The 13,133-nt window shown below is 41.0% G+C and overlaps 1 protein-coding gene across 3 annotated transcripts; it reads right to left on the bottom strand.

Annotated features, from left to right (window-relative positions):
• Window positions 1-325: 325 nt before the first annotated feature.
• Window positions 326-13,068, bottom strand: rab12 (RAB12, member RAS oncogene family). 3 transcript variants are annotated; one of them, XM_068341201.1, is made up of 6 exons: window positions 12,258-13,063; window positions 10,681-10,741; window positions 2,555-2,693; window positions 1,496-1,585; window positions 1,219-1,323; window positions 326-839 (listed from the first exon to the last, which is right to left on the bottom strand). In XM_068341201.1, exons 1-6 carry the CDS (start codon window positions 12,481-12,483, stop codon window positions 732-734), a joined length of 729 nt encoding a protein of 242 aa, XP_068197302.1. In that variant the 5' UTR covers window positions 12,484-13,063; the 3' UTR covers window positions 326-731. The 3 variants fall into 3 exon arrangements, with proteins under 3 accessions (XP_068197302.1, XP_068197303.1, XP_068197304.1); XM_068341202.1 differs by lacking the exon at window positions 1,496-1,585 and having other exon boundaries at window positions 12,258-13,065; XM_068341203.1 differs by lacking the exon at window positions 326-839 and having other exon boundaries at window positions 1,265-1,323; window positions 1,496-1,665; window positions 12,258-13,068.
• Window positions 13,069-13,133: the final 65 nt, after the last annotated feature.

The following is a 13,133-nucleotide window of genomic DNA, read 5'->3' as shown; positions in this document are numbered from 1 at the left end:
TTTGATTGTGTTTTGAACAGACATTTTGCAAATAATGCATTAATGAATTTATGACAAGTCAAGGATGACAGCGTTGTTGTACTGGCGTGTTACAGCCACTGTTCAGAAAAAAAAAGATAATTGAAAATTATTAAAATCTTCCTATGTACCATCTTTCTGTCTAAATATTCCATTTTAAAATAATTCAATGACTGCTGCTTATAAACAGGTGCGGCTTATATATGTACAAAATGTTTTTTCTTTCTTTTAAAATTTAGCTGATGCAGCATAAATTCAGGTGTGCTCAATAGTCTGGAAATTACAATATGTTCAAGGATTTTTAAAAAAAAAACAACAACAAGAAGTTGTAAAGCCTTCAATGATCCTGCTTATTTTAAGTGTGCAATCGCGAACAGAGAGCTCTCCACTTTGAAGGCACCTGCGGGGCACAGCTATCTTAGCAATCCAAGGAATGAGGTAGTTTGGGATCAAGTGTTGACAGGATGGTGGCAAGAAGTGGATAATTCACCAGGCCAAATTAGTGTAATAGATATCAGTGTACATTTACAAATCAGATGCAGACATAAGGGAATTAATGCTAGTTGTTAAAAATTTAAAAAAAATGTCAACGCTCCCTCCATGCGTGCAAATTGTAGCTCGACTGCCCCCCCTTGACAAAACTGGTATACTGCATTTATAATCTCAACGTATATGTCTTGTGTGTGGCACCCAAACGGGAACCGCTCTGACTCTCAGCAGCAGCGCATGCGAGGAGGCGACAACTCAGGAGGAACTTCCGGTTCAGGCTGCAGAGATAGGACACTGTTGGAGAGCTCCTTGTTGGGAACGTCAAGAGGCATCTGTTGCATGATACCAAAGACACATGAGAGAACATGAGGATAATAAACAGAATGCTTTGGTAGTGTGCTTAAGACAAGTTCCAGTGTCCTTTTGAGCTCATCTGAATAACCCTGAATAACCAGAAAATTATCTTTTAAGAGCAAATAAGTTAAAGTGATCTTCTAACAAAGATTTGTAAATAATCAGCCAGAAATGTGCTCTTAACGGGGTCAACATGGAATTATTCCATGCCATTATTCCATTACTGTCCTAATCACAAAATTAAATTTCACTTAAGTTTCATTGAAATTAAAAAAAATAGGTAAATGCAAAATTTTCTGGTCCAGCTTAATTACAAAAGGAGATCTTAAAAAGATTGTGACCAAAGATACCACTGACCTTGCTCAGGATGTCATCCACTAACTTCAGGAAGATCTCATCGACATTGAAGTTGTCCTTAGCACTAGCTTCGCAGAAGCGCATTCCACTTATTCTAGCGGCAAACTGTAAAACAATAGGTTTCAGATGAGCACCACGTCAGAAAACAGTCGAATCACTCCAGAAGACTTGGTTGGGCAAAATAAAAACATGTTTCTCAACAAATGGAAACGTCAAATGCAATGTATGTGTTTAATAATGTGGATATGTGATGGTAAAAAATATGAGTGGAACATACTCGCTCCCCCTGCTGTCTGGAGATGACACGATCAGAATCACAGTCCAGTTTATTCCCGACAAGGAGGAGCTCTGCTTCCTCAGAGGCGTACTGACACCAAGAGAAAGCAGAGGGGAGACATGCCACGACTTCTTGAATATTCCATTTAAAAAAAAAGTAGAGCCAGATTCCTGCAAGGTGTGTTTAGCACAATGTCACCATGAAAAGTAGTTTGAAAAAAGGGCAAATTTATGAAATATCAGAAAAATTGACACACTGATATCATTCTTTAAATTTGACAATGAAGATGACTTTGACTTTGAAAATCTGAACATTTTGTCTTTATGAATAATTTTTGCAGTGTACTTTAAGTAATTTAATAGAATTTGTTTCATTATTTCTTTCCTTCTGTGCAATATCTAGTTGGGATTTCATTCATTCATTGATTTTCCTCCGCTGTATCAGACGCAGCAGGTCACGGTGAGCTGGAGCCTATCCCAACTGGCATAGTGCGTGAGGCAGGGGAAACTCCGGGCACGATGCCAGTGCGCCGCGGAGCCACACACAAAAACAGACAACCATGCACACACACTCCTACATGCATGTCTTTGGAGGTGGGAGGAAGCCAGAGAACCCGGAGAGAACCCACGCAGACATGAGGAGAACATTCAAACTCCGCAGAGAGTGGGACTTGAACCCGGAACCGCCTTGTTGTGCAACGAGAGCACTACCCACTGCACCACCGTGGGTGCAGGACATGTAACAACTCATTTCAAAATCAAAGTCAAGCCCCTTAAGACATCAACATCTATCGTCTACCTTCATAGGAAAATATTAAAAATGTAAAATACAAATAAAATACCTTCCTCAAAAATCCAGCTCTAATTTAAAATGTTTTAACAAAATGACATTTTAAAAGAACAAAATAACTATAGTTTATGTAACTACTGCCAAATACAAGGCAGAACTGAAGGGGTTTGTATCGTGGATGAGCAGGACTAATTCCAGATGTGTGGGAAAGTAAAAAAGAATGTACACAATCAGCACAGACAAGACATGTTTCATCTTCAGTCTGTTCACCTTGTCTATCATCTTCATCCATTTGGGGAGGTCCTCAAAGGTCTGCTGCTTTGTGATATCATAAACCAGAACTATTCCCTTGGCATTTCTGTAATAGGCTGATGTGATGCTGTTGAATCTCTCCTGACCAGCGGTGTCCCTGGATGAAAGCATGAAACAACATAGAGATTTGTGCAGCTAGTGTGGGGTCACTTTAACAAAATTACAGCTGAATGGTCAGCTGAATGGTCAGTTGGATTTTTCATTCATGAAACAAGACAATGACTGAAGGAAAAAGTCAAGCAACACAGGACAAATGTTATTTGAAGAGTTAGAATCAAATCATTAATAATGGGAACAATATAATCATCATCATTTATGTATTTGGCATCCCAAAAAAATTAATAAATAAAAGGAAAATATATGAATGTATGCATCATAGCTTTTTATGAATAGTTTACAGCATGCTCTAATGCATATGTATGTGTCTTAGAGTGTCCGACTGCACCCAGAGGTGGAAGCTGCTGTATAATGATACAATAAAAAGCATCCGTCCATCTTCAACCGTTTACCTGGGGCCGGGTCATGGGGCCACACTCTCAGGAGGGATATATAGTAATACTCAATTTTTCTAAGAATGGAAACGAATGAAAATAATGAAGCATGTAAAAATGCTAAAAAAAATTCATGAAAAGTATTGAGTTATAAACCATTGATTTTGATCAAAAATGTACATCTACTCCAACTATATCCAAGAAGAGTTCATATTAAACACTACCTGAAGTCAAAGTGACTTTAATAATCAGATTTAGTTTGCATGGTGAACACAATGACGTTACCTTCTACCTTCTGTCACAAGTCCCTCCCTGTTCCCCTGTGAGTCACAGTCAGACTTACAAGCAGAACAACACAGACACAGAGCAGCAGTCTTGGTCTGGGGACCGGAGGGTTGCCGGTTCAAGGCCCAGTGTGGGCTTAAACATTTTGAAAGTGAGCTGGCAGTGGGAGGTGTTGGTTCACCTCCTGAGCACTGCCAAGACGCCCTTGAGCAAGGCACCCCCCCTTCCTACAAGATGTTCATTTGGAAGCACCTAGAAGTCACTGCTTGCTGCTCTACCTCTCCATCACTTACATGCCTATGTGTGTGTTATGGGCCTGTACTCACACATACATACATACTGTACATACACACACACACACACACACACACACACACACACACACCTGGAGTGTGCCAGAGTGGAAAGACAATTTCCCCTAATAGAGTTCAATACAATACAGTTCATTAAATTAAAATAAAGCAACTAAAGACAAAGACATTTTTTGTTATTATTCTCATTAGTTTAATTGGTTTAAAGGTTCCATATTATGAAAAACATTTTTTCTGGTCCCTACATGATCCTTCCTGAGCCTATTAACTCCAGAAGGTATCGACAAAATAGGCAGTACACCATTTCATCCATTCTTACACATCTGAGACCAACAGGTGTTTCAAATCCCCGCCCATTGATCCGAACCACTAAACTTTTTCGCCTGGTGATTGAAGCACTAAACTGGTTCACCTGGTGATTGAAGCACTTTCTGTGTTTCGAATGTGAATGAAGCGTTTCAATGGTTCAAACACCATCAGTTACGTGGTTTTTCCTTCTTTTTTTTCAATTTTCTTTCAAGCTTTATTTTATTTATTTTACTAATAATGATAATACATTTTATTTAAATGGGGCCTTTCTTGGCATTCAAGGACACCGTACAGAATTATAAAACTTTATTAAAGAATCAACAATAAAAATCAATAAAAAGCGCAACAAGTTTCAGCTGGAATAGACAGTGTGAAACAGATGTGTTTTCAGTTGTGCTTTGAAATGGGGGAGTAAATTTATGTATCTCAGTTGGTGTGGTAGCGAGTTCCAGAGATGGGGAGCAGAGCGGCTGAATGCTATGCACCCCATGGCAGTGAGGCTGAAGGGACAGACATATGTAAGGCGGAGGAGGACCTGAGGGAGCGGGAGTGAGTAGTAACATGGAGGAGATCAGACAGACATAGAGGGGTGAGGTTGTTGATGGCCTTGAAAGTTAGGAAAATATTTTGAATTGGATTTTGGAGCTGGACCAGTGAAGCTGTTGGAGGACAGGAGTTATGTGGTGAATTGAAGGGATTTGAGTTATGATGCGGGCAGCTGAATTCTGGACCAGTTGTAGTTTCTTGAGGGATTTGTGAGGGAGCCCAAAGAGGATAAAATTGCAGTAGTCGAGATGAGAAGTGACGAGACTGGACGAGAATGGCGGCAGTGTGGTGCATGAGGGAGGGGTGGAGACGATTGACGTTATGTAGGTGGAAGTAGGCAGACCTGGTGATGTTGCTGATATATGACTGGAAGGATAATGTGTTGCCCAGGATGACACCTAGACCTGGGTAGAAGGCGAAACGGTGGAATCATCAATAATAAGAGAAAAGCTGTCCGTTTTGGAAATGGTAGATTTGGTGCCTCGGTTTTGTTGCTGTTTAATTTAAGGAATTTTAGGGTGAACCAGATTTTTATTTCAGAGATGCAATCAGTAAGGGAGGTGGGCAGAAGAGTGGATGAGGGTTTAGTGGTGAGGTGTCATCAACATAACAGTGGAAATGAATATTGAATTTACAAAAATTATTGCCCATGGGAAGGAGGTATATGATGAAAAGGAGAGACCCCAGGACAGAACCCTGGGGCACACCTGAAATGACGGAGATGTGGGATGATTTAACAAACTTGAGTTGGATGAACTGAGTGCGGCCAGAGAGATAATATGAAAACCAGGCTAATGAAGTGTGGGTGATGCCAATAGAAGATAGTCTGTTGAGGAGGGTGGAATGACAGATCAAAGCGGACTAGGATGGTGAGGAGTCCAGAATCAGCTGCCATAAGAAGATTTTACTGAGGGCAGTTTCAGGGCTACGGAGCGGGTGACAACCAGATTGAAACTGTTCATACAGACTATTGTGTTAGAGGTGAGAATGGAGTTGGGAGGCAATGGTTTTTTCAAGGAATTTAGAAATGAAGGGTAGATTGGAGATGGGGTGGAAGTTGATGAAGTTGGAGAGGTCGGCGTGAGTGTTTTTCAGGATTGGGACGATGGCAGCAGTTTTGAATGAAGTAGGGACAGTTCCAGTGGTGAGAGAGGAGTGAATGATGGCAAAGATGAGAGGGATCAACGAGGGGAGACAGACTTTAAAAAAACTGTGTGGGTAAGGGGTCCAGTTGACAAGTGGATGTCTTAGCATTTCTGATGAATTTCTGTACTTCTGCTAGCGAGCGGCACTAGCGAAAATAGCGCCGCTATTTCCGCATGCCGACGGAATTTAGCCGAAGTGACCTGAACGCTCCCGATCATAAATATGCACTCAGGTCATGACCTCCTTTCGTCCAATGAGAAACAAAATATTGTTTTTTTACAAGCTAAACCCGCGAATTGGTGTAAGACAAGGCGAGGACGATCAATCAAAAGAATGCAGTGTTTTATAGTAGAGTTTGTGTTAAAGTCCTCATTCATAAACAAATGGTGAATGCTGAGAGGGGGGAGGAGTGGTGACAGACCGATCAGAAGGTAAATGAAAGATATCAATACTTGTTTGTAGTCTTAGACTTTTGTTCCCTATGACCGGCAGGAATAACCAGCGATGCATGTAAAAATGTATTCACCTCGCTTGCTATTTTTCATGCCTATTTAAATTGAAATGAAAAATCATGTTATCGAATTAAAAAATAAATAAATAAATAAACTATGGCATACCAATGGTGTTAGTGGTTGTCAAAGTTGAAATGTCTTCTAGTCTAAGTAAAACTTTCAAGTAAACATTGACTAATATTTTGTATGACTGTTGTGGTGGAAAGTTTTTAATACAATAAAATACAATAATATAACAAAATAATATTTAATTGAACCAAAGATCTGGATTGTTGTGTGTGTTATATTATTCAGCACTTGTGAAGGTGGCCCCAGGATGTCTCAAGGTCATGAAGACGCTTCATGAAAATAATTCCTGTTAGACCATATTTGGAAATGCTTGCATGACTGTGGGTATCCTTGGAAGAAGTTAGACACTGACAGAAGCAGCTAGCCAGATCATTTCATATGCTATACCTGAAATTAGAATGTATGTTTCTGCACAGGGTCATCCAAAGAATTTCTGCAGCAGATCCTCACAGGGTTCGCATGTCTAATTATATTATGTCATCAAATAGTTTTGTGAAACTGTCGACTTGATATTTTTGGTAACGTCTGGAGGTCATGACGTACCAACTGAAAGCCCGTAAAGAACTGGTTGAAAGCAGATGGGCCGAGGTTAATACCTCCCCCTAGTCACACCTTTAGGGTATAAAAAGAGATGTGATCCATTTTCTAGTTTGTACTTGAATTTTTTTCCCCTGTACCCAGAGTACTCTGCAACAACACACCGGAGGACTTTTTCATACTCCAGAGCTCTCATCATGCTTAGATAAGTATTTGTTGAACTTGTCTGTTTATTGAACCTGTCTGTTTGTCAATATCATCGATAATATTATTGTACTACTACTCAACCTAAACATGACTTGAATGGACAAATAAATATCTTGTATTTTACACTGTCTCCTGTCCTTAAGAAAAAAAAAACCCCACCACACTGTATCTTCACATAGTGAATGGAAGTTTTCAATTGTTGAATGTCACATTCATTCGTGCATAAAGTAGGACAGAAATAAAGATAGTTAAGCTTGAACTGTTGACTTAAGTGTATTTTTGTATGTAAACTGAACAGAAGATTTTGTCCTCAGAATGCAGGAACCCCCCCCCTCGCGACGAGCATTGGTCATCCACCAGTGCGCCACTGTCTTGGACACAGAGGGTGGCTTTTTGTGGCTTGCTCAATTCTTTTACACGGAGCCACAGTGGCTTAGTCATACTAGCTCCTAGGAGAGGAGGATCATAGATAGTGAGAAGATGCCTGTGGAATGGAGGAGAAGTGTGCTGGTGCCCATTTTTAAGAACAAGGGAGATGTGCAGAGTTGTGGCAACTACAGAGGAATAAAGCTGATGAGCCATAGAATGAAGTTATGGGAAAGAGTAGTGGAAGCTAGACTAAGGGCAGAAGTGAACATTTGTGAGCAGCAGTATGGTTTCATGCCAAAAAAAAGAGTACTACAGATGCAGTATTTGCTTTGAAGATGTTGATAGAGAAGTACAGAGAAGGCCAGAGGGAGCTGCATTGTGTTTTTGTAGATATGGAGAAAGCTTATGACAGGGTGCCCAGGGAGGAACTGTGGTATTGTATGAAGAAGTCTGGAGTGGCAGAGAAGTATGTTAGAGCAGTGCAGGACATGTATGAGGACTGTAAGACAGTGGTGAGGTGTGCTGTAGGTGTGACAGAGGAGTTCAAGGTGGAGGTGGGACTGCATCAGGGATCAGCTCTGAGCCCCTTCTTGTTCGCTATGGTGATGGACAGGCTGACAGACGAGGTTAGACAGGAATCTCCATGGACTATGATGTTTGCAGATGACATTGTGACCTGCAGTGAGAGCAGGGAAGCGGTGGAGGAGAAGCTAGAGAGGTGGAGGTTTGTCCTGGAAAGGAGAGGAATGAAGGTTAGCCGCAGTAAGACAAGAGTACATGTGTTTGAATGTGAGGGACCCAAGTGGAAGAGTGAGGTTACAGGGAGAAGAGATCAAGAAGGTGGAGGATTTTAAGTACTTGGGCTCAACAGTCCAGAGCAATGGACAGTCTGGAAAAGAGGTGAAGAAGCGCGTACAGGCAGGATGGAACGGGTGGAGAAAAGTGTCAGGTGAGATGTGTGATAGAAAAGTTTCAGCTAAAATGAAAGGAAAGGTGTACAAAACTGTGGTGAGACCAGCGATGTTGTTTGGTCTAGAGACAGTGTCACTGAAGAAAAGACAGGAGACAGAGCTGGAGGTAGCAGAGATGAAGATGCTGAGGTTCTCTTTGGGAGTGAAGGATAGGATCAGGAATGAGTACATCAGAGGGACAGCACATGTTAGCGGTTTTGGAGATAAAGTCAGAGAGGCCAGACTGACATGGTTTGGACATGTCTAGAGCAGAGATAGTGAATATATTGGTAGCAGGATGCTGAGTTTTGAACTGGTAGGCAGCAGGCCTAGAGGAAGACCAAAGAGGAGGTTTATGGATGTAATGAGGGAGAACATGACGGTAGTTGGTGTAAGAGAAGAGGATGCAAAGGACAAGGCTAGATCGAGGCAATTGATTCGCTGTGGCGACCCCAGAAGGGAAAAGCTGAAAGGAAAAGAAGAATGCATGGACACTGATGTAGTATTTTCTTTCCTTACACAATGATGTTTTGATATGAGCTGAATATTAAGCCATGTAAGCCCCATTATACTAACTGCTGTCTAAAACGTAGAGCCACACCAAAACTTTACTATTAATTGGGGAGTTTATATAAGTATTAAGTGACGGGTGGGTTCCAGCTTGTTAGTTTTTGCAGGGACAATTTATGTTGTGTGCCATAACATGGTTTCTTTTGTTTATGATCTCTATTTACGATTACTTTTGCTCATCCCCACAGCAATATTTTATACACACAGAACAGACAGGATATATAATTCCTTGGCGATAAAATGACCACTGTGGCTGAAATAAAATTAGGCAGCTGGAACCTGAAGGGGCTTAATCAGTCAATCAACTTTTATTTATGTAGCTCTTAATCACATCGTCAGCATGTCATTGAAAAGATTTTACAATATCTGAAGACATTTAAAGTTTATATAGCCTTTGTCCAAGAGACATTTAAATACAAATTAACCTCTAAAACTCAAATACACATGGGTGGGACAGGTGTTCTCTAGCCCAAGAACAGCAGGGACAGGTGGTCTCTAGCCCAACCCCTCTGGTAATAGCAGAGGGGTTTTAATTCTAGTTAATAAAGTGGTTCAATTTACTGAGAAAAAAAAGGCCGAACGGAAAAGAAGAAGAGACTGTGGCAATGATGGTTGGAGTGGGTGGTTATCATACCCGAAGGGAATTAATAGCACACTCTAGTTATGCAATTTCCTCCGGGATTAATAAAGTATCTATCTATCTATCTATCTATCTATCTATCTATCTAGTAGACAGTCAGACGCTTGCATATATCAATATTAGTGTGTACAGGCCCCTGTAACACACACACACACACACACGCGGGGGGGGGGTGATTGCATGCAGTAAGAGGTACAGCGACGGACAGCTCTTTCTTGGTGCGCCCCTGAATGAGCAATTTGTAAAAGGGGATGGTGCCTTGGCCAAGGGCACCTTGGCAGTACTCTGGAGGTGAGCTGACAATTCTCACTGTCAGCTCACACTCCGAGGTGGCTAGGAGGGAGCAGGAATTGAACTGCCGATCTTGGGAACATTGGACGACCCGCTCTACCAACTGAGCCATTGCCGTCCCCTAAATGTACTTCGAAACAACGTTTTCGAGGCAGTGTTTCAGAAAAAAAAAGGCGTGGCTTGGAGTGCCGTGTCAAAGTGAACATCACTACATATGACGTCACATAGGTTTTCATCGCAGGCAACACATTTCAAAACCAAAAACCCTGGTTCCAGTCGTTCACACAAAAACGCATTCCTGGAGTTTTCAAAAATGGTCACTTTGGCTGGCATTTTCAAAAACCTTCGTTTTTGTCACGGATATATATATATTATCGTGTAGATGATAGGCCTAACCTTATGAAAAATTTTTCGTTTTGTGGACATGGCCTGAATCTGCTTTGAGGTCCAAATGTTTCTCAGTCGTAAACCTAACATAATTAAAATGATACTGATTCATTAAGGTCAAAACACATCATTAACAATATCTTAAAACTTAAGGAACTAGTGCTAGCGGAATAAAACAGTTTAGAACTACTTTATCATTTCTCACATTAATTAGCAGACATTTTGTTACATTTGTTAGTTTAACAGAGATAGCGGAGTTACGTTTTAAATTTATATCAGAAATAACTGTTGTGCCATGCTTTGGTATGGCACAACAGTTTGTCAAGAGTGATTTGGCCCTCTGGTTATACATGCATTCCCAGTAGCACCTTTAACCGATAGTGGCTTTTGTTAAAGGCTGATAGGACAGAGGAAATGCGCTGCATAGACGAATAAAAGAAATGGAAACCTCTCCTGCAACTCACCATATCTGCAGTCTGATCTTCTTCCCTCTCAGCTCCACCGTCTTGATTTTGAAGTCAACTCCTATGAGAGAATTCAGAACAAGCTTACCTTGGCTTTATGTGGGAATAATAAATTAATCTTTTGGCTTGATTAAAAAAAAGCTGCATGGAAAGACTGCCAGATGTCATAGCAACAGTTTATGCTGTTGTAAATTATCTTTATTTGCGTTTCGGGCGTGACGAATGCATAACAGTAAGTAAGGCGCTCTAACACCACTGGTTGACATTCAGAGGCTGCTGCGAACGATCATTGTGAGACATGATGATAAAGGCATTTTGAAATAAAATTCAACATTTTCAGTCAGACTGGAGTAGCAAACTGTGCCCTCAATGGCCGATGTAATCACAAGAACCAAACCTTAGCTGTTTGTCAAGAGTGACAGGGCACAACAAACTAGAGCTCTACAATAGCAGCTGCGATTTTTGGGACTGAACATTGTGCTCGCTGTATTGCTCACAGGACTGACTACTCAGTTGAACTTATTTTGACATATATTTTAAGATGACAACATTGAGGAACAGCCATTTGTAACAAAGTTATATTGATTCCAATTAAATATCTTCAACGATTTAAAGTGCTAGGTAATTGTGTTGGTATATAGAAATATACAATAGGATTAGGATATACTGTACTATTAAATTATTAGCACACTATAGATCACACTGTTACTTTAATGGCATAGATACATAGTGTATGCAGGCCCTGTAAAACACACACACACACACACACACACACACACACACACACACACACACACACACACACACACGGGGCCTGTAGGCATGTAGTGGGAGGTAGAGTGGTGGGCAGCTCCTCGTGGTGAACCCTCATGAGCAACTTGTAAAGGGGACGGTGCCTTGGTCAAGGGTGCCTCGGCTCGGGAGGTGAACTGACGCCTCTCACTGTCAGCTCACACTCCGGGTGGCTGGGCGGGAGCGGGAATCGAACCACCGATCCTGTGTGTGTGTGTGTGTGTGTGTGTGTGTGTGTGTGTGTGTGTGTGTGTGTGCGTGATGACCCGCTCTACCGCTGAGACATTGCCGACCCCCCATGTTTTAAGAGTAAATAGTCTGTTCACAAATTGGGATAGTACTAAATGAAACACGAATAAAAAAAAAAAAAAGTTTACAAATATTAATTGGTAGCCTTTGTAGATCAATGCTTTTCATGTACGATTTAATTTCTTACTATGATCTGTACAAAATTCCCTTTTAGCACTGAATCTCATAACGTAAAAATACTAAAACGATTGCAAATACTGCTCGAAAGTTCCAAAGTTTGCGTAATTATTCCATTGCTATTTCGTTTAAATGCTAAGAGACTTCTGATGGCAAAGTTGTCATTGGTGTCGTTAGCTTAAGATAGATGTTAGCTACAGCATGGAGTGAAACCCCATAAGTCAAGTAGGACACATGTTTACAGTATTTTATATGTTAAAAACATTCAGCTCTGCGTTTTCCAAGTGTATTCCAGTAATTAGACAGGGCCCCGTTAAATGCGGTCTGTATTGTATAGAAATAACTAGCTTAAACCTTACCTACAGTCGACTTGCAAGCTTCGGAAAAAGTGTCGTCGGTGAACCGCTCCATGAGACTGGTTTTACCAACACCGCGAGATCCAATAACGATGATTTGAAGCTTAAAATCTGCGGGCCTGGGAGGCATCTTCCTGCGGCGTGACTGAACCCCCTGAGCTACGGATGAGTTTGCGGAGCCACCGCCATCGGTGGCAGCTCTCCGCGGTATGTCGTATCTCGGATCCATTACTAATACAACATTTGTGATTGATAGAACATAAACAATCACCCGTAAAAAGTTGTATGAACAAAATAAACAGCTACGTAGAGCTTTCTTTCGCCCCTGTTGAGGTCGGGGGAAGTTTCCTAATCGGTGTCAGTTGTTGCCGAGGCAGTTTTTCCCCCCTTCTTGTTCTTCTTCTGTTCCTGTTTGCGTGATTCTCTTGGATTTCGTGTCAACGTGACTATCCTGTATTTCGACTTTAATGAATAAAGGTGATTTTAAAAATCTTTTTCTTCTTCGAATATGTCAAGCAAGAATCAAAATTGTTTTAAAATTTTTTTAGAGCTATTATGGTGTGCCGAAGGTGTCGTATGTTCCGTGTTGAGTGAAGAACTTGTGTTCAGTCAGTGGTTGGTCTAATTCGCGTATATTTTGCTTATGTTGCTACATTTCATATAATTTGTTTTTGAAATGTGAGTTTCTGTTTCCGTGAGTCTCTTTAGGATTTTGTTTCAACGAAACTATTTTGTATTTCGACTTTTATGAATAAACGTGATTTTAAAAATCAAAAACCTTCATCTCCTTGTCCTTCGACTTCTTTTTCTTCTTCTTCTATCAGTTTCCCGGTGAGTTACCCCCACCTATTGGACGAAAGTTTCGTCCGGCATAAATCC

The sequence above is a fragment of the Antennarius striatus genome, chromosome 18, assembly GCF_040054535.1.
Source record: "Antennarius striatus isolate MH-2024 chromosome 18, ASM4005453v1, whole genome shotgun sequence".
NCBI lineage: Eukaryota > Metazoa > Chordata > Actinopteri > Lophiiformes > Antennariidae > Antennarius > Antennarius striatus.
This window is presented reverse-complemented; position numbering and strand designations above follow the sequence as displayed.

Bases quoted from the DNA above. Each gene is read 5' to 3' on its own strand.
- rab12 (XM_068341201.1), bottom strand. From the start codon at position 12,483: ATGGATCCGAGATACGACATACCGCGGAGAGCTGCCACCGATGGCGGT. The intron at 10,742-12,257 runs GTAAGGTTTAAG...ATTCTCTCATAG, and splicing joins AGCTTGCAAGTCGACTGTAG to GAGTTGACTTCAAAATCAAG. The intron at 840-1,218 runs GTCAGTGGTATC...ATCATGCAACAG, and splicing joins TGGATGACATCCTGAGCAAG to ATGCCTCTTGACGTTCCCAA.